The sequence below is a fragment of the Hyaena hyaena genome, unplaced genomic scaffold (assembly GCF_003009895.1).
Source record: "Hyaena hyaena isolate Hyena2069 unplaced genomic scaffold, ASM300989v1 scaffold_524, whole genome shotgun sequence".
NCBI classification, from domain to species: domain Eukaryota; kingdom Metazoa; phylum Chordata; class Mammalia; order Carnivora; family Hyaenidae; genus Hyaena; species Hyaena hyaena.
This window is the reverse complement of record NW_024081155.1, coordinates 499980-525371: the sequence shown is the minus strand read 5'-3', so window position 1 is coordinate 525371 and position 25392 is coordinate 499980. Positions and strand designations below refer to the sequence as shown.

Here is a 25392-nt window from a genome sequence, read left to right as displayed (position 1 = left end):
GCACTCTCCTTTGGCCTCACTACAGCTTGATGACATTTCCCAAAAAGGAGCTTATACACTCATAAGGAGCCCCATGTTTGCAACTGTTGCCCAGGGGAAACCTCCAGATTTCCTGGTCTGAAGACCAGCTGAGGTTGATTGTGGTCCCACAGGACTGTATATATTTGCATAGTTAAAGGATGCTGCCTGAAAGTCTGGCTTCTAATCAGCCTGAAACTAGGAGCTAAATAAGATTCTTACCCTTGGATCACTGACAAGTCCTGGCATACCCTCAAGAATAAGGCATATCAAGAATAAATCAAGTGGTTTAAACAATCACAAAGGTATAAGAGACAACTAAGAACTAGTGCAATGTTGAACAATAAGGTTAATTGCTTATTACAAGGCTACTCCATCAACACTAAAAAAGGTAGCTGTTTCAGCTAATACTCAGAAACAAACACATTGAGTGAAGCAAAATGAGGAAACAGATGAATATGTTCCTAATGGAACAAGAAGAAAAAACATAACATGGAAATAAGTAATGTACTTGATAAAGAATTCAAAGCAATGGTCATAAAAATGCTCACCAAACTTGGAGAAAGAATGAATAAACACAATGAGAAGTTGAACAAAGAGAAAACATAAAAAAAGTATAAACAGAATCAAAGCACTGAAGAATACAATAAACCAGCTGAAAAATGCACTCGAGGATTTCAAGAACAGAACGGATGAAGCAGAAGTATGGGTCGGTAAGTCCAAAGATACTGCAAGGGAAGTTGCCCAGACAGAGTGGCAAAAAGAAAAAAATAACTTTTTTTAAAAATGGAAACAATGTAAGGGAACACTAGAACAACATCAAAAGTAATAACATTTGCATTATAAGGGTCCCAGAAGGAGAAGAGACAAAGGGGCAGAAAATTTACTTGAAGAAATAATGTCTAAAAATGTTCCTAACTCAGGAAAGAAAACAGACATTCATGTCCAGGGAGCTAAGAGAGTTTCCAAGAAAATGAACACAAAGAAAACCACACCAAAACATATTATAGTTAATTTTTTTTTTAAAAATCTTAAAAGCAGCAAGAAGAGAACTAATGTTTACAAACAAGGGAACCCTAATATACTATCAGCAGATTTCCCAGCAGAAACTTTGTAGGCCAGAGTACCATGGCATATTCCAGGTTCTGAAAGGAAAAAAAAAAAAAAATCCTACCAAGAATACTCTATCCAGCAACATGATCATTCAGATCTGAAGAAGAGATAAAGAGTTTTTCAGACAAACAACACTTAAAAGTGTTTATCACCACTAATCTGGCCTTTCAAGAAGTATTAAAGGGACTTCTCTAAGTTGAAAAGAAATAGTACTAATTAATAACAAGAAAACATAACAAAGCAAAAATCTCACTAGAAAAGGTTAAATATATGGTAAAGGTAGTAGATTAATCACTTACAAAGCTACTAGGAAGGTAAAAGACAAAAGGAGTGAAAGTAACTAAAATATAATAATTAGTTAAGGGGTACATAAAATAAAAAGATGTCAAAAGTGACATAAAACAATGGGAGGGAATAAAAATGTACTTTTGGAATGTGTTCAAATTCAAGTGGCTATCAACTTAAAGTAGACTGTTATATACATAAGGTGAAATACATGAATCTCACAGTAACCAAAAAGCAAAAATACACAGTAAAATATGCAAAAGAAAATGATAAAGGAATATAAACATAACAATAAAGAAAATGAGAAAGGAATCTAAACATAACCAGGTCATCAAACCACAAAGGAAGAGGTTGAAAGAAGAAAAGAAGAAAGAATAACCTCAAGGAGAGCCAGAAAACAATGATCAAGATGGCAATAAGTACATACCTATCAATAAGTATTTTTTAAATATTATGTTTATTTCAGTGTGGTTGACAGACAATGTTACATTAGTTTCAGGTGTACAACATAGTGATTTGACAAATTTATATATTATGCTATGTTCAACACAAGTGTAGCTACCGTCTGTCACCTTACATTGGCTCTATATTGACTACTGAATATTACTGACAATATTCCTTATGTTGTGCCTTTTATTCCTGTGATTTAGTCATTGCATAACCGGAAGCCTTTATCTCCCACTCCTCTTCACTCATTTTGCTCATCTCCCCACCTCCCTCTCTCTGGTAACCATCAGTTAGTTCTCTTTATTTACAGATTTGATTCTGCTTTAAATGTAAACAGAATAAATTCTCTAACCAAAAGACACAGAGTGACTGAAAGGATAAAAAATGCTGCCAACAAGAGACTCACTTCAGAAGTAAGGACACACAGAAGACTGAGAGTGAAGGGATGGGAAAATATATTCCATGGAAATAAAAACAAATATAATGCAAGCGTAATAATACTCACATCAGGCAAAACAGACTTCAAAACAGATTATGATAAAAGACCAAAGGGGTACTACATAATGATAAAGGGGTCAGTCCATCAAAAATATATAACACTTATGAATATATATGCACTCAACATAAAGCACCATTACATATATAAGGCAAATATTAACAAATCTAAAGGAGGAAGCTGATAGAAATACAATAATTGGAGGATATTTTTAAAAATGTTTTAATGTTTTATTTATTTTTGAGAGAGAGATAGAGACAACATGAGCAGGGGAGGGTCAGAGAGAGAGGGAGACACAGAATCCAAAGACAGGTTCCAGGCTCTGAGCTAGCTGTCAGCACAGAGCCCAAGGCGGGGCTCAAACCCATGAACCGTGAGATCATGACCTGAGCTGAAGCTGGATACTTAACCAACTGAGCCACCCAGGTGCCCCAATAGGAGGGCATTTTAATAACACAGTTAAATCAATGAATAAATCATCCAGAGAAAGAAATCAATAAGAAAAAATTGGTTTAAATCAATAAGAAAGAATTTTAATTTAAAGAATAGACCAGATGGACTTAAAAGATATATACAGAACATTCCACCCAAGAGTAGCAAAGTATACATTCTTCTCAAATACACATGGGTCATTATTCAGAAGAGATCACCTGCTAGGCCACAAAACAAGTCTCAATAAATTCAACAAGAATGAAATCATATTAAGCATATTTACCAACCACAATCATATAAAACTAGAAATCAATTACAAGAAAACTGGAAAAACTATAAATACATGAAGATTAAATAACATGTTACTGAATGACTCCTGGATCACAGAAGAAATCAAAGGAGAAATAAAAACAAATCCCTAGAGACAAACTAAAACAGCAATACAACATACCAGAATATATGGGATGTAGCAAAATTTGTCCTAAGAAGTAACTACAGAGCAATATAGACCAACCTCAAGAAATAAGAATAATCTCAAATAAACAATTTAACTTTATTCGTAAAGGAACTAGATACAGAAGAACAAATGAAGTCCAAAGGTACTACAAAAAAAGAAATAATAAAGATCAAAGTGGAAATAAATGAAACGGAGACTAAAAAGACAATAGAAAATACTAGTTAAACTAAAAGGTGGTTCTCTGAAAGGATAGAGAAAATTTAAAAATCTTTGGCTAAACTGACCAAGAGAAAAAGAGGGCTCAAATAAATAAAATTGGAAATGAAAAAGCAGTTACAATTAATACCACAGAGACACAAAAGACCATAAGAGATTACTATGATGAATCACACAGCAACAAATTCGGCAATCAAGAAGAAATAGAAAAATGCATAGAAATTTACAATCTTCCAAGACTACATCATGAAGAAATAGAAAATATGAACAGATAAATTACTCGTAAGGAGTCGAATCAATAATTTAAAACCTCCCAACAAGAACAACAAAAAAAGTCCAGGACCAGCTAGCTTCCCTGGTGAATTTTACCAAACATTCAAAGATTAAATAACTATCCTTCTCAAAATCTTCAAAAAATTGAAGAAAAGGGAACACTTCCAAACTCATTTTAAGAGACCAGCATTGCCCTGATACGGAACCACACAAGGACACCATAAAAAAAGAAAATTACAGGCCAATATCCCTGATGAACATAGACACAAAAACCCTCAACAAAACATTAACAACCTCAATTCAACAATGCATTAAAAAATCATATGGCATGATCAAATGGGATTTATTCTAGGAATTCAAGGATGGTTCAACATCTTCAAATCATTATGATGCACCACATTAATAAAGGATAAAAATCATATCACCATCTCAACAGATGCAAAAAAAGCATTTGACCAAACTCAACATCCATTTATTATAAAACTTTCAACAAAGTGGGTGAAGAGGACACATGCCACAACATAATAATGGTCATATATGGCAAACTCACAGAAAACATCATACTCAACTGTGAAAAGCTTAAAGCTTTTCCTCGAAAGTCAGGAAGAAAACAAGGATGACAACTCTAGCCACTTATATTCAACATAATATTGGGAGTTCTAATCAAAGAAATCAGTCAAGAATAAAAAAAGACATCCAAACTGGAAACAAAGAAGTGAAACTGTCCTATCTGCAAATGACATGATACTATATATAGAAAACCCTAAAGACTATACCAAAAACTGTTATAACTAATAAATGAATTCAGTAAAGTTGAAAGTACAAAATCAATATACAGAAATCCGTTGCATTTCTCTCCCCTAAAAACCAATGCATGGAAAGCTAAATTAAGAAAACAATCCCATTCACAAATACATCAAAATGATTAAAATGTATAGCAATAAATTTAACCAAGGAGGTAAAAGACCTAAACATTGAAAACTGTTAAGACATTAATGAGAGAAAGTTAAGAAGACACAAATGGAAGGATATTCATTGCTCATGAATTTGAGACATCATCTCACACTTGTTAGAATGGCTAGTATCAAAAAGACAAAAAAGAATAAGTGTTGGTAAAGATGTGGAGAGAAGGGAAGGCTCAGGTACTGTTGGTGGGAATGTATATTAGTGCAGCCACTATGGAAAATAGTATGGAGGTTCCTGAAAAGACTAAAAGTAAGAACTACCATGTGATCCAGCAATTCCACTTGTGAGTATTTATCTAAAAAAATCCAAAAAATCCCAAAACACTAATTTGAAAAGACATATGGACCCCTAAGTTGAGTGCAGCATTATTCACCATAGCCAGGATAAGGAAACAACCGAAGTGTCCATCGATGGATAAAGGGGTAAAGAGTATGTGCTATCTACATAAAATGGAATAATAGCTACAGAAAAGAAGGTAATCTTGCCATTTGTAACAACATGGATGGACCTTGAGGGTATAGTGCTAAGTGAAATAAGTCAGATAAAATAAGACAAATACACTATTATTTCATTTATAATAAGTGGAATCTAAGAAATAAAACAAAGTAGGTACAGAGAAGAGACTGATGGTTATCAGAGGGGAAAAGATTGGGGAAGTGGTTAAAATGGGAGAAGGGGATCATTTGAATGGTGACATATGGTAACTAGACCTACTGTGGTGATCACTTCATATTGTATACAAAGATATAATCATTATGTTGTACACTTGAAATAACATAACATGATGTTATATATCAGTTTTACCTCAATTTAAAATGATAAGCTAATTGTGGAAAGGAAAATAAATCTTACCAAAGTATGAACTTCAGTTAAGTTTTTAGAAAGAGACTAATGAGTAAACCAAGAGAGAACTTAGAAAATACCCCATCCCTTTTCCCTTTATTTATTCAAATGCATGTGGGGAAGCAATGATGTTGTAATTATGCAAATAGGTTTACTCGTGGAATGGCTCAAAGTCCAGGCATTTTTATTTTCAAGACCCTAAGAATTTTTGGTGATAAAGTTTAGGTTTCTACTGGAAAAAAACATTAAGATGCGCCTCTTGCTATCTATTTTCCTTTTATTTGTTTCCCATAACAATATTCAATCAGTTTCTCAACATCCCATCAAGCACTGTCTATAATGTAATTTTAACTCCCCAAACTGATCTTGAATATTTTTCTTTCCTTGTTATTTCTACCATTAATATTCTAACCTTAGTTCCCATCATCTCATGCCTCAATTATTATAAAAGCCCCTTGCCTCTTTTCCATATTCCAGTTTCTCTAAATATTCAAACACTTGCTGCAAGATAATTGGAGAGAAATGTTTTCATCTTTCTACTCCTGCTGGACACCTATGTGCCATTTAATACTTCACATCTGTTTTACAGTCCTCATGGTCATCCTTCTCAACATCATTTTCCACACCCATTTTCCAACAAAACTTATCTACTCACTCTATCAGGAATAGACTGTGTGTTTTTTCTTTGTTAATAACAGAAACAGTTTTTGTGGCTGTCTTAAGTATTTGCAGTTTATCTGGCATTTTCTAGAACAGAGGTCAGCAATCTATAGCTGCACACCAAATCCATCTTCTCACCCATTTTTGCAAATAAAGTTTTATTGGAACACAACCATACCCATTTGTTTATCTGTTGTCTATGGCTCTTTTTTGCAGAGCTGAGTAATTGCAATAAAGACTATATGACCTGCAAAGCTTTTTTTTTTTTTTTTTTTTTTTACCAAATGGCCATTTAAATAAAAAGTGTGCCAACTTGCTCTAGATCATTATTTAATTTATCTTGTACCAGTCCTCCTGAGACATTCCTAACAGAGAAAACTTTTTCCATTACACTCTCCCTAGCCATGTGTTTATTTTTCAATGGACTGCTCAAATCACAGGTCTCTTATGAGCTCTTGTAAGAACAATCAGTCCCTTTATTGTTTTCACCACATCCACTGAGATTATTGCTCATATTTTTTTTACTTGGGAATCATATACAAAATTAGACTTAGAAAAAGCCTTGAATAATCTTGGCTTCATATGCAGCTTTGTCTCTTATCCTAAGCTCTGTTCATTAGTTGCTATTACCTTATTAGACCAATTTACTTTATCTTGACTTAGTGCACCAACATTAGCAGTTAGCTTTTCTTTGGGGAATATTTTTTACAAATAAAAAAATAATAATTATAGTACAAAACCATAACCACCAATGAAGTTCTGAGTTATCAGTGACCTGCATGCCTGGCACATACTGTTTGAAATTTAAAAATGTGCTCATGATAATTACCAATTATATTATATCATGGACTTTCAGTAATGTTTGTAAAATATGATAAATGCACATGTTATATCCATTACTATAAAGTGATCGATTTTAATTAAAATGGAAAAACAAAATACATTAGAACTCAAAATTAAATGTTATATACCTAATTATTTTATAAATGTATCTTTTTAACTGTTCTATTTATTCCATATTAATTTGATACCTTTTTGAGAAAACTCATGCCTCTATCTTCCCTGAAAGATGACACCATTGATTTCAAAGAATTCTCAAAGCTTTCTCTCATAGAAAACTTGGAAAGATAAGACAAAGCCTTTCTTAACCCAGCGATCGAAGAAACCACACCATCATCACTGAGCAACAATTATTTCACCTTCTTAATAAAAAAGAAAAGAAAAGAAAAGAAAAGAAAAGAAATGGCTGTTATGGTGAAGACTAGTATTTCCTGGATGGTTAAAAAAATCAGTAAATTGAATAGGCAATTCACATAGCTCTTGGCTCTTACCTCCATAAATTGTGTTTGTTGTTTCTGAAAAGAAAGCACTCAGAAAGATAGAGATGTGGCTAATTGTTGCCCTGTTCATAAATAGCCTGATCCTGTAGAGTACACTTTTATGTCTTAAACATGTAAAGAAGGCTACATGTAGTATTGATTCTATGTTGATCTACCACTTCAGCATGGTCTCCTTAAGCATTATTAGGATTATGTAACTGGAAAATGTCTTTGAAGCCTGTTATGCTGAGAAACGTATGTTCCCACCAAAAGAACAGATAGAATGTCTGATGTGCAGTTCTACAATTTCAATTTATTATCTATGAGATTCTTTATCCAGACTTGAAACCTTATTTTAAGGATTTTCAGTTGTACTGGATTTTTTTTAAAAAGAACTAGCTTATGAAGGTTTAATTGCATTTTTTATAACCTATAAATGACAGCTGATATTCTCAAGGGTATGCTCTGGTTTCAATTAAGAGAGGTAGTATAACAATTAGGAAACCAAGATTGTAAAACTACTTTAGGTCCTTAGAACACATATACATATGATCATTAAAATTCCTGGGTAGGATATAAAACATTTATATGGACTTTGATTACCCTGAACAAATTATAAAGACTCCTTGGGGGGTAATGTTTAGGACTTTCTAAAATGATGATGGCATTATTTATCCTTTGATCCAAGAATGGCTTCATTTTTAAATAATAATCACATAAAATAACTACTACAATTATATTCTATCATACAGATTAAAATTAATGACTTAAATTATTTATACTATAGTTATAGAAGCTACATGTTATGGGTCTTTTAGGCTTAACATATTACTTTCCACTTTTACCTGGCCAAAGGGAGGGTATATTACAGGGAAAGAATAAAATGAACTCTTGTACCAAAAATCATAATATAGGATAAATGGTTCATAATTTCTGCTTCAGATAAGAGATATCACAAAAATAGAATTCTTTAATTCTCTCATGGAAAACTGTAGAAATCAGAAAATGATATAACTATTACTACAGCAGTGTTTTCCACTAAGTATTCTAATAACACGAACCCCTAACTGTGAAATAACACAAATTATTTCATTCACTAACTTTTTCTGGGCGCCCTCTCTGTGATAAACACTAACTCAAATTGATTCTGAGGGGGAAAACATACCAGTGGTAATAAGTCTGGGATACAGTGCATTATCTGCCGTCAAGAGAAGGTAGCTCAGAAGGTCTTATGAGGCATACCCTAAGACTAACTAGGCAAAGGAGTGTTACAAATCTTTAGTACATTGTCTTCCAGCATTTTGACTAGAACAGTATTTGAACCTAGAAGACACATTTGACTTATAGATATTTGTAGGTGTGGCTACTGCTCAATGGAGTCCATTACAATTTAATAAAAGGCTCAAAGCATTTTAAGGAGCCATACTAGCTTATACTAAAAGAGACAGATAAAGTTCAAATTGAAAGTGATCTCTGGGCCCTTTACTGTCTATGAAAAAGAAGAGTATGAGCTCATGAGCCACAGAGAACCTCTCCCATAAGCAGAACTGGGCCCTGATCAAGAAACAGGTGATATGTACCCAACCGGATTTTAGAACTACTATGGGCCAATGACTGCTCTGTATCTCCCATTTTCCTGCCTCCATTTCAAAAGGGACTATTTGGTTATTTTATCCCTGACTGACTGCCATATGTTGGGTGTGTTGGGTGTGTCAGGGTTATGTTACACAAAATGTCTTTGCAGCTCATAGAGCTTCAAATTTGGAGGAGCCACTAAAGTAGCTTCACTCAGGGAACTAAGTATGAAGAACCTCTTTCACACTCACAGTGATTTAGATCTTGAGCTTCTCGTCTAACCTCCTATGCCACAATAAGACTTTGAAGGGTTTAGGAATGGAGTGAGTGTACTTAGCATATGTAAAGGAGGCTAAAAGGGCTGGACTTTTATTTTGGTGTTCCCACCAATGAATCCCACACCTCATTTGTAAAGTCTCCCGGCATGTTAGCTCTAGAGTTGGCAAATAGGATGTTAGTAATCATGATGCAAGCAGATGCCTGATAAGTGGTGATACCTTCTGAGTCACCACATAAAAAGTCTAGCTATCCTGTTGGCCAGACAGTGGGAAAAAAATCATTTGAAGAAAGGGAGACCATGAGAATTCATGGAGAGAAAGGCTCAGGCAATCCTCCCTCCTAGTTCATTCCAGCCTCAAGGAAAAATCAGCAGAACCATCCATCCAGCAGGGTCCACACCACCCTGCAAAATCATGCCCAAATAGAATGGTTGCCATTTTAAGCCACTTAATTTTGCAGTACCCCACCCACCCCATCATTGGTAACTGAAACAATGGTCTCTGGAGTAATTGGGAAAAGGTAAAAAGAATGGTAAATATATACTGGATCTTCTTCAAAGAATAATTATTCAGATAGGTAGAAAAAAATTTCAGATGAAGAGACAAAGAATGGAAGAGTAAGGAAAATTCACAGTTTCATTTGCGAACAGCAAACAAAATGGTGAGAGCATAGGACAAGGTGCCTAAAGAGATAAACACCCAAGATGAGTCTGGAATGAAAGGTTGAAACTTGACTGTTAAGGGACATGGATGCCAAGCAAAGTCTTTGGACTTCATTTTGCTGAGTAATAGGGCCCATCAAAGACTTTTATGTATAGAAATGAAATATTCCCATTGAAAACACTGAAGCCCTGTGAAGTAGTAACTAAAATAGAAAAAAAAACAAAAAACAAAAAACAAAAATCTAGAGGCAGGGAAACTACTTAAGCACCTTGTATTCAACTGGAGAGCTGAAAGTAACCTGGAGAGGTCTTGGTAACCGCTTAAAGCAAGGTGAGGAAGATTTAAAAAAAGTTAAGTGCTAATTTCCCAGCTAGAGATCCTGGGGTGATGGCTATGGTATTTACTAAGAAAAGAAGGAAAAGGAAGCACCTTCAAGAGGAGATAGGTTCCTTGAAGCAGGTTTTGAAATAAATTTTGGCACACTGCTGAATTCAATATGTCTCATGGACAAACAAGAAGAAAGAACTATTAGGAAACTTCTAGTGCTTGTGAAAATATTTGGAATCACTTTTGAATAATTCATAAATGTGTTATAAGTGAAAATAGTGAATAAATAAGATCAGGTACTATGATTCTCAAGCTGGCTACACAACAGAATCATCTGATACCTATATTTAACTGATCTGGAATGGTACACATAAATTAATAGGCTTTTTTTTTTAATTAATAGTTTTTAAAAGCTCCCCAGTTAATTTCAATAAGCAGCCAAAGCTGAGAACAAGTGGTATAATAGAATAAAGGGAAGAAGTGTAAACAAAATTCTGGTAAACACTAACATTCAAGAAAATTCCAAAGGAAGAAGATCCTAAGGAAATTTACTGAGCTATCTATCAGAGAACAAAAAGTAGAAGTGATAAAAATTGGTGCTAAGAAAACCAAGAAAGAACCCAAGGATCTGTCAATTTGAAGTTCTTTGGCCCTTGTAAGTGAAGTTTTCATATAATAGTAAAGAAGTCTAGTTGTCTTTTATCATCTCCACTCAACTATTAAACCCCTCCAATGAGTTTTTAGTTACGATCATTTTCAGTTTAACAACGTTCACTTGTTTTTCTTTTACATTTCTTTGCTGAAGTTTTCATTTTTTTTCATGTTTCAAGAGTTTTTTTAGTTACTTGCTGAAATATTTTTATGATGGTTCCTTGAAAATCCTTGTTGGTTAATTCCAACATCTGATTCATCTCAGTGTTAGTAACTGTTTTCATTTCTCATTCATGTTGCAATTTTCATGACTCATAGTAAGACCAGTGAGTGTTTTTTATTATATTCTACACATTTTAGATATTATGAAAATTTGGATAGTATTTACTTTTTTTTTTTTTTTTTTTTTTTTAAAGCAGGCAATCCTCCTGTTGAAATGTAAGATGAGGACTGAATGCTTATGTATGTTTAGCTACTTTCTCAGCAGTGCTCACACCTTCCTGGTGAAAGTGTGTCAGTGATTCACAAGGCCTTGTAATCTCCAGTCAGGGAGTAAACTCACTTCCTGTTGAATCCCACTGAGACCACAGAAGGGATAGTGGGAAAATAGACAGCAACTAACCCTATCTCACACCACCTCATTCTGCCTTGTTTAAGGTAGAAGCTTTCTTTATTCCCCACTGATACCATGGAAGAGGGGTGAAGTCTAGACTCATCTCGTGGATTCTCATTACTGCTGGGTAGAGGTGGAGGCTCAGCTTGCTACTGGATCCCAATTACATTACTCTTAAAGCAAAATATAATTCCAGCCTAGTATCACCAGGAAAAGGATGAAAGATCACCCTGTGACTCAGATGTTTGACCCTACTTCACGCAGGGAGATCATATTACTGCTGCCTGCTACTGCCAGGTAGGGGATGGAAGAGACCTAGCTCCTTGCTAGGCCCTGTCAACATCATTTGGTGAGGCAAGTAAAACATGGTGGTCATATCATTTCCTCAAGTCCTGAGGTCCCCAGACAATCCTTTTTCCCATCTTTCCCAGACTTCCTATACCTATTTGTTGTGTTATTTTCTGCCTTTTTAGTTGTAAGGTAGAAGACTGGAAGAAATGGGCTACTTCATCTTGGTGGAATTCCACTGTATTCTATACTGTGATCGCAGTATCTGTAACTCGCTTATTTTCTCTTATATCATCTACTTGAGGGTAAAAACAATTTTTTTTGATCTTTGTAAGCCTAGCATTAGCATATCAGTTAATGATCAATAGATGTGTGTTATAGGGATGAATAAATGAATGGATTTTCCAATTATGTGCCTTATGATAGATGCTTAATATGTATTTTCAATGAGAAAGAAGTTATTTAGCCTCTAAAGACAACACCTAGACTTGGGCAAAGGTGATGGGTATTGAGGGCACTTGTGTTGAACATGTAGGTGATAACACTAAATTCTACTTCTGCAACCAATATTACACTCTAAGTTAATTGACTAGAATTTAAATAAAAAATTTTAATAAAAAAAAAGACATGCAAAGGAACTAGATACTAGATAGAACATATTACAGGCATGTCATTTGAAAAAAGTACATTTTGAGAAATGAATTACACAAAAACCAATCAGATTTCTAACAGTGCTAAAAATGTACATGCTCAAAATGAAATTAAGAAGATACTGCCACTTACAAACACACCAAAGAAAATGAAATACTTAGGTATAATCTTAACAAAATGTGTACAGAATTTGAATGCTGAAAAGTACAAAAAACTAATGAAGAAATCAAAGAAAAATCCTAAATAAATGGAGACATCTACTGAGTTCATAGACTGGAAGATTGTGCATAGTAAAGATAACAACTTTCCCCAAATTGATTTATAGGTTTAATGCAATTCCTGTCAATATTCCAAGAAAGTTTTTTTTTTTTTTTTTTGTAGACACAGACCATCTTATGCTAAAATTGATTTTGAAAGGAATGGGCCCTATAATAGGTAGAACAATCTTGAAAAAGAAGGATGACATAGGAGGAGTCACCCTACTAGACATTTAATCCTACTAAATAGCTACACTAAGACAGAGAAGTACCAGCACAGGGCTACACATACAGGTCAAAGGTGTAGAAGACAGAAATCAAAAATAGAACCACACAAACATGCCCAACTGATTTTGAATAAATGTGCAAAGGCAAGTCCATGGAGGAAGCATAACTTTTCCAAGCAATGGTGCTGGAGCAACTGGACATCTACCCAAGAAGCTAAATAAACTTTACACTTTACATAAATGTTAAGTCAAAATGGATCACAAACAAATGTAAAACAATAGAACTTCTGGCACAAAAGTTAATTAAAAAATAAGAGAAAATCTTCAGGATCTAGGGTTACACAAAGAGTTCTTCATATCACAAGTATGATCCATAAATGAAAAAATAATAAATTGAACTTCCTGAAAATTAAAAACTTTTGCTCTGCAAAAGATCTTATTAAGAGGATGAAAGATAAACTACAGATTGACAGAAAATATTTGCAAACTACATATTCAAAAAAGGACTATTATGTAGACTATATAAAGAATTCTCAAAACTTAACAGTAAGAACACAAATCATTCAATTAATGAATAGGCAAAAGACCTAACAGACATTTCACGGAAGAGGAAAGATAGCAAATTAGCACTTGAAAATGTGTTAAACATCATTAGCCCTTAGGGAAACCACAATGAGATATCATGATACACTGATGGTTACAATAACAAATAATGACAATACCAAATACTGCAAGGATGTGGAAAAACTGGATTATTCATATATTGTTGGTGGGAATGTAAAATGGTATTCTGGAAAATAGTTGGGCAGTTTCCTATACACTAAACAAGCAACTTCTATTTAACCCAAATTCATTCTTGGGCATTTTTTTCACAGAAAAATGAAAACTTATGTTCATAAAACAATATTCATGAATGTCCACAGAAGCTTTATTTTCAATAGCCCCAAACTGGAAACAACCTAGATGTCTTTCAATGAGTGAATAAACACTGTGGTAATGTCCATACCATGGAACAGTACTCAGCGATAAACAGGAACAAATTACAGATACATACAACAACTTGGATAGATTTCAAAGGAATTATGTTGAGTGAACAATCCAATTCCGGAAAGTTATATAATACATGAATTCACTTAATAACATTTTGAGTTAAAAAATAGATATGGAGAAAAGACTACTGGTTGTCAAGGGTATGGGAATGATGGGGGAGGAAGGTAGATGGAACAACAGGAAGGTCACTGAGGTGATGGCAATATTCCGCATCTTGACTGGTTCGATGTCAAAACTCTGATTATGAGTTTGTAGCTACAGTTCTGTAAAATGTTACCATTGAGGGAAACCAGGTAAGGGATTCATAGGATCTCTTTATGTATTTCTTATAACTGAATATGAAACTATAATTACCTAAAATTACAAATTTTACTTAAAAAATAGGGTGCTAAACAATGTAGTGTGCTTCCATTTTGGGGAGGCATTAAAATACTCACAGGAGCACTGTCTAGCTTGGCTTATGAAACTGCCAATAGTGTATAACTGAAGAGGTGGGTTAAAAGTTGGATGTCAAGAGTACAAGAAAATTTCAGTTTTCTTAATAAGGTAAGTTCACTCTAAAGGAAATGAAAGGAAATTGTTGTACAGCTCTCCTTCGTTTATTCTGTCATGTAAAATCAAAACAATAAATTTGAAAGGAGAAAACTCAGGCAAAAGCCACATAGCATGCAACAAAGAATTAATGGCGTTACTGTGTCCAGAAATGATACGAAGAGAAGAGAGTAAGAATGCTCTTGCTTGTTATGCGGATAGTAATCTTAGGTGTTTCCATTATTTACACCATTTCATTGTACATATATAGGTGTAAATGCAAATCAGCTGTACGTGAAAAGCCTTATTGTTAAACCTTTTTCATTGATAAATACCCAGAACACTTATGAGAGAGACGACAATGTTTGAGTACAAGCTAACTTTTTCAAACACCTAAAATTCTTTGCATCTGGATGATTTAAAAACCAATGGTGACAGTTTTGTTGTATGATAGATAACAACATGCCAAAATGTCAGTGACTCAACTAACAGCCTTGGGCTCCTCTCACGCCAACACCAAGCAATGCTACTTAAACTGCTATTTATAAAGATCTTGAGTACTACTTTCCAAACTGAAAAAGGAAGCCATATCAACACTAACTTCAAGTCAAGTGGAATATCTGAATTTCAATAACAAAAGTAACTTCTTTCTGCAGTTTATCACTTTCTCTAGAATACTATGTGGCACATATAAAACTTTAAGGTGTTTGCCTTTTAGTTTCACCTTCCATTAAAATGTAGACACACATGGCAAATGTCATTGTTTTTGCAACTTTTCAACCTTTCGTTCATTACTTCAACCATAAATTCAGGGACATGTTAATGTAATTTCTCAGTGTATTGGGTCACAGTGTATATTTAAACACATCAAAGAAGTGCAACTTCAGTGCTTTAGAAAGTCAGATTACTAATGTGAAAGCATCATTATTTTCCCATCAACAATATATAATGAAATGAAGTGTCAGACTGCGGACATCCAGCTCACTTCTAATCTCAGATAAATGAGGACACACATTTGCCTATCTTGAAGAATCACCTCTACATGCATGAACAATCAGAAATAATGATTTTGTTTTAAAAAGAAACAGAATGAAATTAAATCAAATCACTATTAGTTAAGTGAGGCAAGTCAGTCCAAAGAGTACTCTTTAGCTGTACTAGTATGTCAATTATTTATCAATGCCACTACAAAATCTCTACTTCTAATAAGAGATATGGTTGACCATAAAAGGATGGGTAGACCGGAATGGAAAGAACAACAGTTGCCAAAGGAATGATGCATTTGATCATTTGTAATCCACTCGACATTTTTCCCAAGCACAACTTCATTTGCATCCACTTATATTTCCCAAAATGAACTTTAGCCTATATATTATTAGGGTTTAAAAAGATACATTTCTGTTTAACTTTGAGGTGGCTTTGGCTCATTTTAATGTCCTAATGTCCTAACACACAGGTGGCCATGACTCAGCATAAAGGTAATTCTAAAAAAAAAAAAAAAAAAAAAAAAAAAAAAAAAAAAAAAAAAAAAAAAAAAAAAAAAAAAAAAAAAAAAAAAAAAAAAAAAAAAAAAAAAAAAAAAAAAAAAAAAAAAAAAAAAAAAAAAAAAAAAAAAAAAAAAAAAAAAAAAAAAGGTAATTCTTCTAAGTGTAAGTCGTGGGAGGGGTGGTGGGAAGCAAGATCCTCAAATAGAGGAGTGATCACATTCTGCAGATGTGAGTTTCAGAAATGAAGGTTGAATGTAGATTTGAAAAGGACACTAGGTGATTGTGAGACTTCCTCACAAATTGAGTATCTACTGCATTAGATTTGGCTTTATTTCCCTTAGTAAACAAAAATTGAAAAAGACAAAGTTTAAACACACCCTCTATATGCCTGTACCCTGCTTTGCCAATGCTCTTATAGTCTAATGACATCCACAATCATTCATGCAGGGTGTGATTCACAATCCATGAAGGGCTAAATGCTTAAACTGAGATTTTTAACTGCTAATGTGTTACATGGATACTGTTTCAATGCATTATCATTAAGCAAACTACATATGTCTCTTCCATAAGGAGACAAAGATGTATGGATATGTGATGAGTTTCTTTGTGGATAAAGGTATAGGCTTTGTTATTAACTTTCCTTTGGCCCTGAGGGACCCAGGAAATTTTTTGTATCTACCAGCACTTTTAGTTAACAAAATGATCTGGAACACAGCCTTATTAGTCCCTATCATGGCAATGCTGCCTTTGTCTTGCAGTGCACATACACACGTTTACCTAAATCATCTTTACAGATGTATGCAAACCAGAGGTATCTGTGCTCTATTTGTCTGTGAAGGGCAATAACAAAATGTTACAACCCATTTAGCAATAAACTATGCATCCTTTCTGCAAGTCTTTGCTTACATTTTATTTGCAACATTTCACCTCCTCTATAAATTTTATTTCATAGTCTTTAGTAATTTCTGGCAACATAAGTAGATACCCAGATGGTATCTCTTTTCTCCATAAGCCAGAAATAATGTCTCAATATAAATTCCAATCCCATCTTTTTATGATTTAGGTTCTAAATTTGAGAAAGCAGCAACACACACAAATATTGAGACAAAACCTTTAGGTGAAAGGGAGAGTAGCAAAACTTTAGTGTAAGAAAGCAGCATATAATTTAATTGATTCAGGAGTAATAGAAATAAAAGGATACCTGATGACACAGGCATAAAGGCCGCTGTCCTGCAGTAGTGTTGGCCGGAACCAAATGGAGTCTTCTTCCTTGCTCATTCTACTTCCATCAAAGGCTATTGGCTCTTCGAAGTCTCCAGGGCCAGAGCTTTTGTACCACATCAAACTGAGTCCAGCACTTTGGGCCAGGGAGTAATTTGCTCTGATATAACCGTAAAAGAGGGCACATTTGATTCGAACAGGCTCTCCAACCAAAACTTGGTATTTCTTGATATCGACAGACCAATCAGTGCATCCATCAGCTATAGTAAAAAGAGAGAGAGAGAGAGAGAGAGTGACAAAAAAATTAGAGGAAAAAATGTGAAGTAATTAGTTCATTCATTCCCTGATACATTCACCAAACATTTACTAGGCATCCATATTGAACCAGAGGATGCAGCAATGGATACGATTTGGAAGGGCACTGAAAAGTAATTTACCCTGCTAATAAGCAATATGTTCATCACGTTGCTTCTGCTGCTATTTATTCTTAGTTTATATCAGTGCAATTAACTCTAAATGCATTTTTTTTGCCTATTCTTTGAAACTGGATTTGGACCTTTGAAATATCTTTCCTTTGCTAACTGGCACTACAGCTTTGTTAGTAGAAGGTTCTGGAGAGACAGCAAAGGAGGAAAGGATTTTGCTCCCTGAGCTCGGCATGCTTCCGTTGCAGGGTTTTGCAGTGAGCGAGGCTGCCCCAGCACCTGGCTCCCGCTTATCCGGCTCCTGCAGTGCCCGGTAGCCAGCAGCTTTGATATTGTTTAACTCTGTCTCATGGACAGCTTTCTCAGGTACCTCAGAAGGTGAATCACTGTCAAATTCCAGAGGGCAGATTTCCAACACATTCTGCCATCATGGTACCTCCAGTGATGTCTACCATTCACTCAGCCATGGACTTTCCTAATAAGGTTTGGATCTCAGTTCTGAAGGGAAAGGATGGAGCGGAGCTTTCCCTTGGATGCTCTCAGCCAGAGGGGCAAAATGGTAGCAATCCTTCTAGTTTTTAGGGTGTTTCTTTTTCTTCTTTTTTTCTTTCTTTTTTTCCTATGGACTGAATGTTTATGTCCTAAAATTCACATGTTGAAGACTTAATCCCCAATGTGATTGTATTTGGAGGTAGGGTCTTTGGGAGATAAGTATGTTTAGATGAGGTAATGAGGGCAGTCCCCTCATAAAGGGATTACTGCTTTTATAAAAGACACCACAGAGGTTCTCTGTCTCCGTCTCTCCCTTCCTTCTTCCCTCCCTCCCTTCCTCCATGAGATGGGGTTCACAGACAAGAGGCAATGTGGGCACACAGCAAGAAGGTGGTCATCTGTAAGCCAGAAAGAGGGCCCTCATTAGAAATCAAATCAGCCAGCACCTTGGTCTTAGACTTCTCAGCCTCCACATCTGTGAGAAATAAATCTCTGTGTGTAAGCCATCTAGGCTATGGTAATTTGTTATGGCAGACGCAGAAGACTAATACATCTTTCTTTCTTACTAGCCAGTCCTTCATCACTCCAGTGCCCTGTTATATTTGATACTTCTTTATATAAGCTTTCCTTGTTAAAATAGGTGTGTGGTTTATCTCTCTGATTGGACACCCAATGACAAAATCAGAAATAAATATTTTACATTCAAATAAGGCAAAAATAAATGTAACAAAAGTAGGTCAAGTTCTGGTAGTGGTTTCACAGCCAGACACGGAGGTAGACAGTCACTTTGCTCTGCTGGATGCATCAAGGGAAGCATGAAGTAGAAACCATGGTGAAAAATGTGGCTGATGGGGGTGGGGCCTGGTTGGGTTTTCTGGGTTTCCTGGGAGCACCACCTTCCAAATGGTATCTTGACACCGTTTTTAAATCACATACACACAAAACAACAGGTCCCCACAGAACAGGTATATCCCCACTATCATCATCATACAGGAATGGTGAATTCCTTGCTTAGAGATGGCAGTTGCCCAATATTTAGTAAGTGAATCAATTTAACAAAACTCACAAAATACAAATACTAAGCAAAATGGTAAGAAGAAAAGAGGGACCTGTAAGAGCAGTAGCATGTGAATACTCCAAGAAGAATTTAACTTGCTACAGATTAAAAAGAGTGTAAGCTAAAGGATCTGAGAATAGGATGAACAATGTAGGATTCAAGAGAAGGGAAATAATCGAGATGAAAAGGATGGTATACATTATTAGAGCAAAGAAGACACATAATCTATGGAATTATCTACACTTCTTTTCTCAAAATAATATCTAACAGCTAATGAGCACTTAACTAAGGCTGAGTTTACAAATTTTCACTTACCCTTCACAAAAATATCTATTAAGGTTTTTGAACGAAGTGTTCTCTCTTCAGAGAAGCTTTCTCACCAAGTGCATGGCTTCCTCTCTTCCTTCCTCCTTCAAATATCACCTCTTTTTGGAAGTCTTTTGTAATTACCCTGTCTGAAACACCAGTTTCCTACCCTGATCACTTATTCCAAGTTTGGCTCCAATATTTTTCATAGGCCTTAATACTATGTGGTATTACATTATGTACCCACTTTTTGTTTGCTTCAACTCCCCAGCAGAAGGTAAGCCCAGTGAGGTCAGGGACTTTGTCCTTTTAACTCAAGTCTTTAGCCTCAGTGCCTGGAACAATGTCTGCTAATGAGCTCAATATACATTTACTGAATGAATGAATGAGTAGATAAGTTAAAAACTAAATTTTACAACTGAAGACACTCACTACCAGCTAATAAATGGAGGTGCCAGGATTCCTACCTAGCTATGTCTGACCCTAGAATTCATTCTCTTTACGATCATAATCTTGTATTTCCTAATTAAGGTATTTTCAATTTCACAACACTCTTTAATTTAGTTCATTGCAATTACCAAACTGGTCTAAGAGTCCAATCAAAGAGTTGTATTAGGGTTGTATTTAGCTAGAAGCTTGGTGGACATCAATGCCCAAGTTACCACCATGATTCCTGTCAATGATTTTTGCGGACCTGGTACACCACACTAAATTGGATAACATAGTTGTACACAAAGATACAGTCAAGGCTATATGAATTATATGTGATATTTATCAACATTATTTTGTATATTTGTGTCATTGCATGAAACAAATACTAGGTGGGATTTTATTTTAAACAGTTATAATTCTGATGATAAGCATGAAATTATCTTGTTTTACCACTACATGAATTATAATACAATTCTAAAATCAAGTTATTGTAACTGAGACCATCTGTCACCGAAGACATCGCTACCAGCGAAAAAGGCTGAAACACCTTCAAGGTAGCAGTATAAACAGTGAGATAAAATTATTCAAATCCCAGAAGATTTGTAAGATAAAGCAAAAATGCTTGAAGGTAAAAACAAAAATATTTAGTCTAGAAAATTCTAAAAAGTTAGTAGCAAATTAAATCAAGAGAACGGAGGGAGAATTGCACTGGAGACAGAGATATTAATACATACTTTCAGAATATGTTTACTCAGGAAATGATGAAAGAAAACCATAAATATTACTGCAAATTAAAGTTATTCAGTACTTCAGGGGCGCCTAGGTGGCTTAGTCGGTTAAGCGTCCGACTTTCGCTTAGGTCATGATCTCGTGGTTCGTGGGTTCGAGCCCCGCGTTGGGCTCTGTGCTGACTGCCACCTCAGAGCCTGGAGCCTATTTCAGAGTCTGTATCTCCCTCTCTCTCTGACCCTCCCCTGCTCACACTGTCTCTCTCTCTCTCTCCTAGAAATAAATAAAAATATTTAAAAAATAAAAAAATAAAGTTATTCAGTACTTCACTATAAATCAGTAAAAGGTTTTCAAGAGTTTAGAGTCAAAAGACAAGGAAAAGGTAGAGGTGAAATGAAGAAATAACAGTACCTTAAAAGTCAGAGACACTTTATGTTCATTGGACTATGGAAATAGACCGTAGGATCTATGGTTTAGGAAGTTTACTACCATTAAGCTAAATGCATGATGTTCAAAAATACACTATAAAATCATTAACATGTTTTAATACTTTTTTGTGGAGGATTGTAAATAATATATAAAAATGATTCAATATATTTTCAAATTATTTAGATAAACACATTTAAATAAATGATGGGCTTATGTCTTTTTTCCTGAAATTAAAGCATTTTATTAAATGAAGTAAGTGAAGAGTGATATTTTTTTGTTTTGTTAAAATTGTGCCTCATTCATACACACTCACCCTGTCACTTGGTATTATAATTTTTTTCTTAAACCATGTGAAAATAAGTTAGAGACATAATGACATTTCACCCCTAAATATTTCAGTACGCATTTTCCTTATGAATACATTTTTTATAGAGCCACAAAGCATTTTTTTTTAAATCCTGTATAGGAGGACAAGCCAAATCTTTAAAGAAAAGGTAATAATTTAAAATCTAACTCTTGATAACCAGAATCGCTACTGCTCTGTTCAGTTTTTCCTTACTTGCACACAAGCTCTGCTGGTTTGGAAACAATCATTCCAAAAGTATATTTCTAGACAATGTTAACTCCATTATGTAAGTTAACATTACTGTTATTAAAATTATCATCAGGTAATTGGGTAGGCCAACAGTATGCAATCTGTTTTTTCTTTTTTCTGTCTTTCAGAATAAGACACCTTTCTATAAGCCTCTCCCAGAAAGTTATATACTATTAGTATTCTCCTTCCTTGAGGAGAGGGTTCTATGGACATAGTCCATTTCAATGACCCCTCTATAATACACATTCCTTCATGATCAATGAGATTTTATCAAGCCTTAAAGTCATACTGGGGGGTGGGAGCAGGAAGCACTATACTCATTCACTTTTGTTGCTACCCATAATGTTCTGGGAACTTACAGGAAGGCAGTGATGGAATTAAGATTCAGAAGTAATTCCTTTACAAGTATTCTATACTGATGTACCATTTCATGAACAAAGGCTACACAGACTGGATCATGTAAGTATATTCAAATGGGATCAGAGAAAGTATTTTTAATTAAGTCACTATTACAAATAGTTCCATGGTAACCAGCTTGAAAGCTGCATGCCTAAAAAAAAAAAAAAAAAAAAGTGTAACCATGTGTCGAGCTTACACACATTACATCCTAATATGAAAACATAAGACTTTACTTATAAAAGGGCAAATTATATTAATCTTCAAGTATCACTTGGGTATGTACATTGGAATAATGATAAAATGATTAAGACATCTACAATACTGTAATAGATTCCTCAACCCGATCCCCTTTACTAAACTGATGCATCTGTTCTCCAGCTACTTGGAGGGCTTCATGCTAACAGCTCATAGTTGTCTCCTTCTCTTGAAAATTATCCTGTATTGACAAGGGCCACCTATTGGGAAATTTACATCCCCTTGGGGGTGCCCACTGCCAATTGACTGACGTTGAGTGTAAAAAAGGCTGCTTCTTTGCATCAGGTAGGAACAATCCTATAGGGCAGTTCATGCTCCAGAGCTCCTCTGTGTATGCACCAGGCCAAGACTACAGTTTCCCTGTGACCTCTTCCCTCCCCTTTCCTATTCTGCTTCCCTCTCTCCCTTTTAGGATTTTCCTGAAGAGGATTCACTCAATCAATTTTGCACATCAAGAGCCTGTCTAAGTTCTATTCTAGGAAAGTTGATCTAACATAGATTTATATGTTTGTATAGTAAGAACTACTTTCCTCCTAGTTTCTGTCCTAGGGGTTGGAGACATCCTGACAGACAGACATAGTCTTTGTTTTCAAGGAGCTCACAGGCTAATGGGAGAGACTGACAAATTAAAAGCACACTGCGGAAATGCAGTGATTAAGAAATGTGCAGGGTCAGCCAGGACCATGTTCCATGAAGGAAAAACATTTGAGATGTCTGTCAGAAGTTAAGAATCGGACCATATAAGGACTAGACAGATAGTTATGTAATTTGGAAGTGCACACAAAAGTAAAGACAAAGAAATAACAGTTGGCAGAATTCTGCATGAACTACAAACAGCTTTGTGCTATAGAAACAAGTTTAAAGCAGAAAAAAAGCAAGAAAGGAGGGGAAAGAAGTGAGCAAAGACAAATTGTGGAGGTACTTTTATGAGATGTAAACAAATGTTTGGTTTCATTGTGAAGGCAAAGGGGGAGATATTGAAGAGTTTTAAGCAGCTCTGTGATGGGGCCAGTCTAGTACTTACAAATACACTATGCTGATTATGTTTTTAGACAGAGATATAAGATTTTAGCCAGGAGAGTGATGTTATTGAAGGTCTGATGCTGGGCAGTGGTAGTAAAGAAGGAGAAATGGAGTAGACTTGAAAAAGATAGAGGAGATTAAATTGGTAGGAGTGGGTGATGTACTGAATACTAGCAGTCAGGGAGAGCAATAATGCTACTTTACCCAGCAACTCATACATTTTGTCATAGACTGAAATATCCTTCACAGTCAACAAAAAATCTACATCGTTTCTGTCAAGTGGCGGGACCCTTCAACTATTTTTATATTTTTTTCATTTACAATTTTTAGGCCATAAAAATATAATAAATAGTCTTTTAAAAAGACTCACAGACAGACCTAAAACGCATGTACTGTCACACTGGCATCATTTGTTTCTACCCCTAGTATGCTGGAAAAACCCAAAAATGAGACATGAATTTTAAGCAATACAGACCACACACATAAGCTATCACAAGACACTGAACAAAAAGGTTGATGATAGATTTTAATTAGGCAAATTCTGTATTTTACCTGCACTGGCTGCTATTCTTTCCAAGTACGGACTTCATAAACGAAAATTGGCAATGCTGGCTGAGATGCCCCCAAATTATCAGCATCAATGACAACAGCTAAGTACAACACAAGCTACCCTTTATAGCATGCACTGGTTCACACAACAATTTGTCCTCATTTCTATTTTCCTGATTATGTTTATCTGGGGTGGAACGTTCCCAGATTTGGGCCTGTAAAATATATGTACAGTGTAACTGTGAAAAAGCCTTTTCAAATACTTTGGAGAGATTTATGTGGGTGGTAAGAATTGATATTGCTCAAGAGATTCTGCCAATGATCAGAAATCCATTTTCTAGAATACCCGTTGTCTAGCAAAGCCTGGAAGTTATCCTGTATCACGCTCTCAATGTAGGTCATTTCCAGGTGGGCGCAGACCCTGGTCAGTTGTTATCAAATTTCTTCTGAGAGTGCTGGTGCCAAAGCAAATAAGACCCTGTCAGTGTAGTTAACCCTCCATCATTCTCAGCCTCCAAATTCTAGCAGATATTCCTGATACACAAAAACCCATGCATTGTATAGCATGTACTAGGATTTATTTTTTTAAAGTATGTTTTCTCATGATTAAGAAGAAAAAAAGGGAACCTATAAGAGAGTAAAAAGAATAATATTCATTCATAATCTAGCCTGTTGCTTATTCAGTTTTTTCCTCAGTTGAGATGATATATAAAATTTTATGTCATGATTTTTATTTAATATTTTCTAATAATTGCATAATATTTCATAATAATGCTATATTAGAATTTACTTAACTCTTCTGCTGTTAGGTGGCTTTAAGGTTTTCCCCTAGATTTGACTGTTCTAAATAATTCTGTGGTAAAACAACTTTATATAACGTTCTACAAACTTGCACTCCAAAAAGAAAAAAAAAGTACTATTTCTTCAGGAAAGGATCTCAGAAGTGCAATTGTTGGATCAAATTATACATTTTTAAGGTTTTATACTAAATTTTAAATAGATTTTCAAAAACTCTCCCCAGCTTCTTCTTGTAGTAGCCATCTATATATGTGCCTATTTCACTACATATGCAATGATTTTATTAGCTCTATGTACTGTTTCTTTAGCTGAGCACCAAGTATAGTTTACATATTTTTTTGTCTCAAATTACAAAAACAGAACATCAGTATAAATGTCACTCATCTGATAAGTGAATGGCAAAATTTGCCAGAGGAATGATTAATCACCACTAAGTTTCTGACTAGATCCATCATACCTATTTTGCTCCATTTCATACTCTTTTTACTCAATATTATAATTCAATACATTCACTTTGGTATTGTCTTTTTAATGAAAGACTGTGTTAACACAACTGTCC

General features: G+C 34.9%; 1 protein-coding gene across 1 annotated transcript in view; it reads right to left on the bottom strand.

Moving 5' to 3' along the window:
* Positions 1-24076, bottom strand: part of IL1RAPL1 (interleukin 1 receptor accessory protein like 1) — a 656727-nt gene extending 632651 nt beyond the window's left edge. Inside the window, exons 1-3 of the mRNA XM_039255353.1 lie at positions 24039-24076; positions 18049-18155; positions 17325-17604 (exon numbers count right to left, since the gene is read on the bottom strand). Of these exons, the coding sequence (XP_039111284.1) occupies positions 17325-17604; positions 18049-18155; positions 24039-24076 (425 nt within the window). The remainder of the gene's footprint in view (positions 1-17324; positions 17605-18048; positions 18156-24038) is intronic.
* Between the last annotated feature and the right edge of the window lie 1316 nt (positions 24077-25392).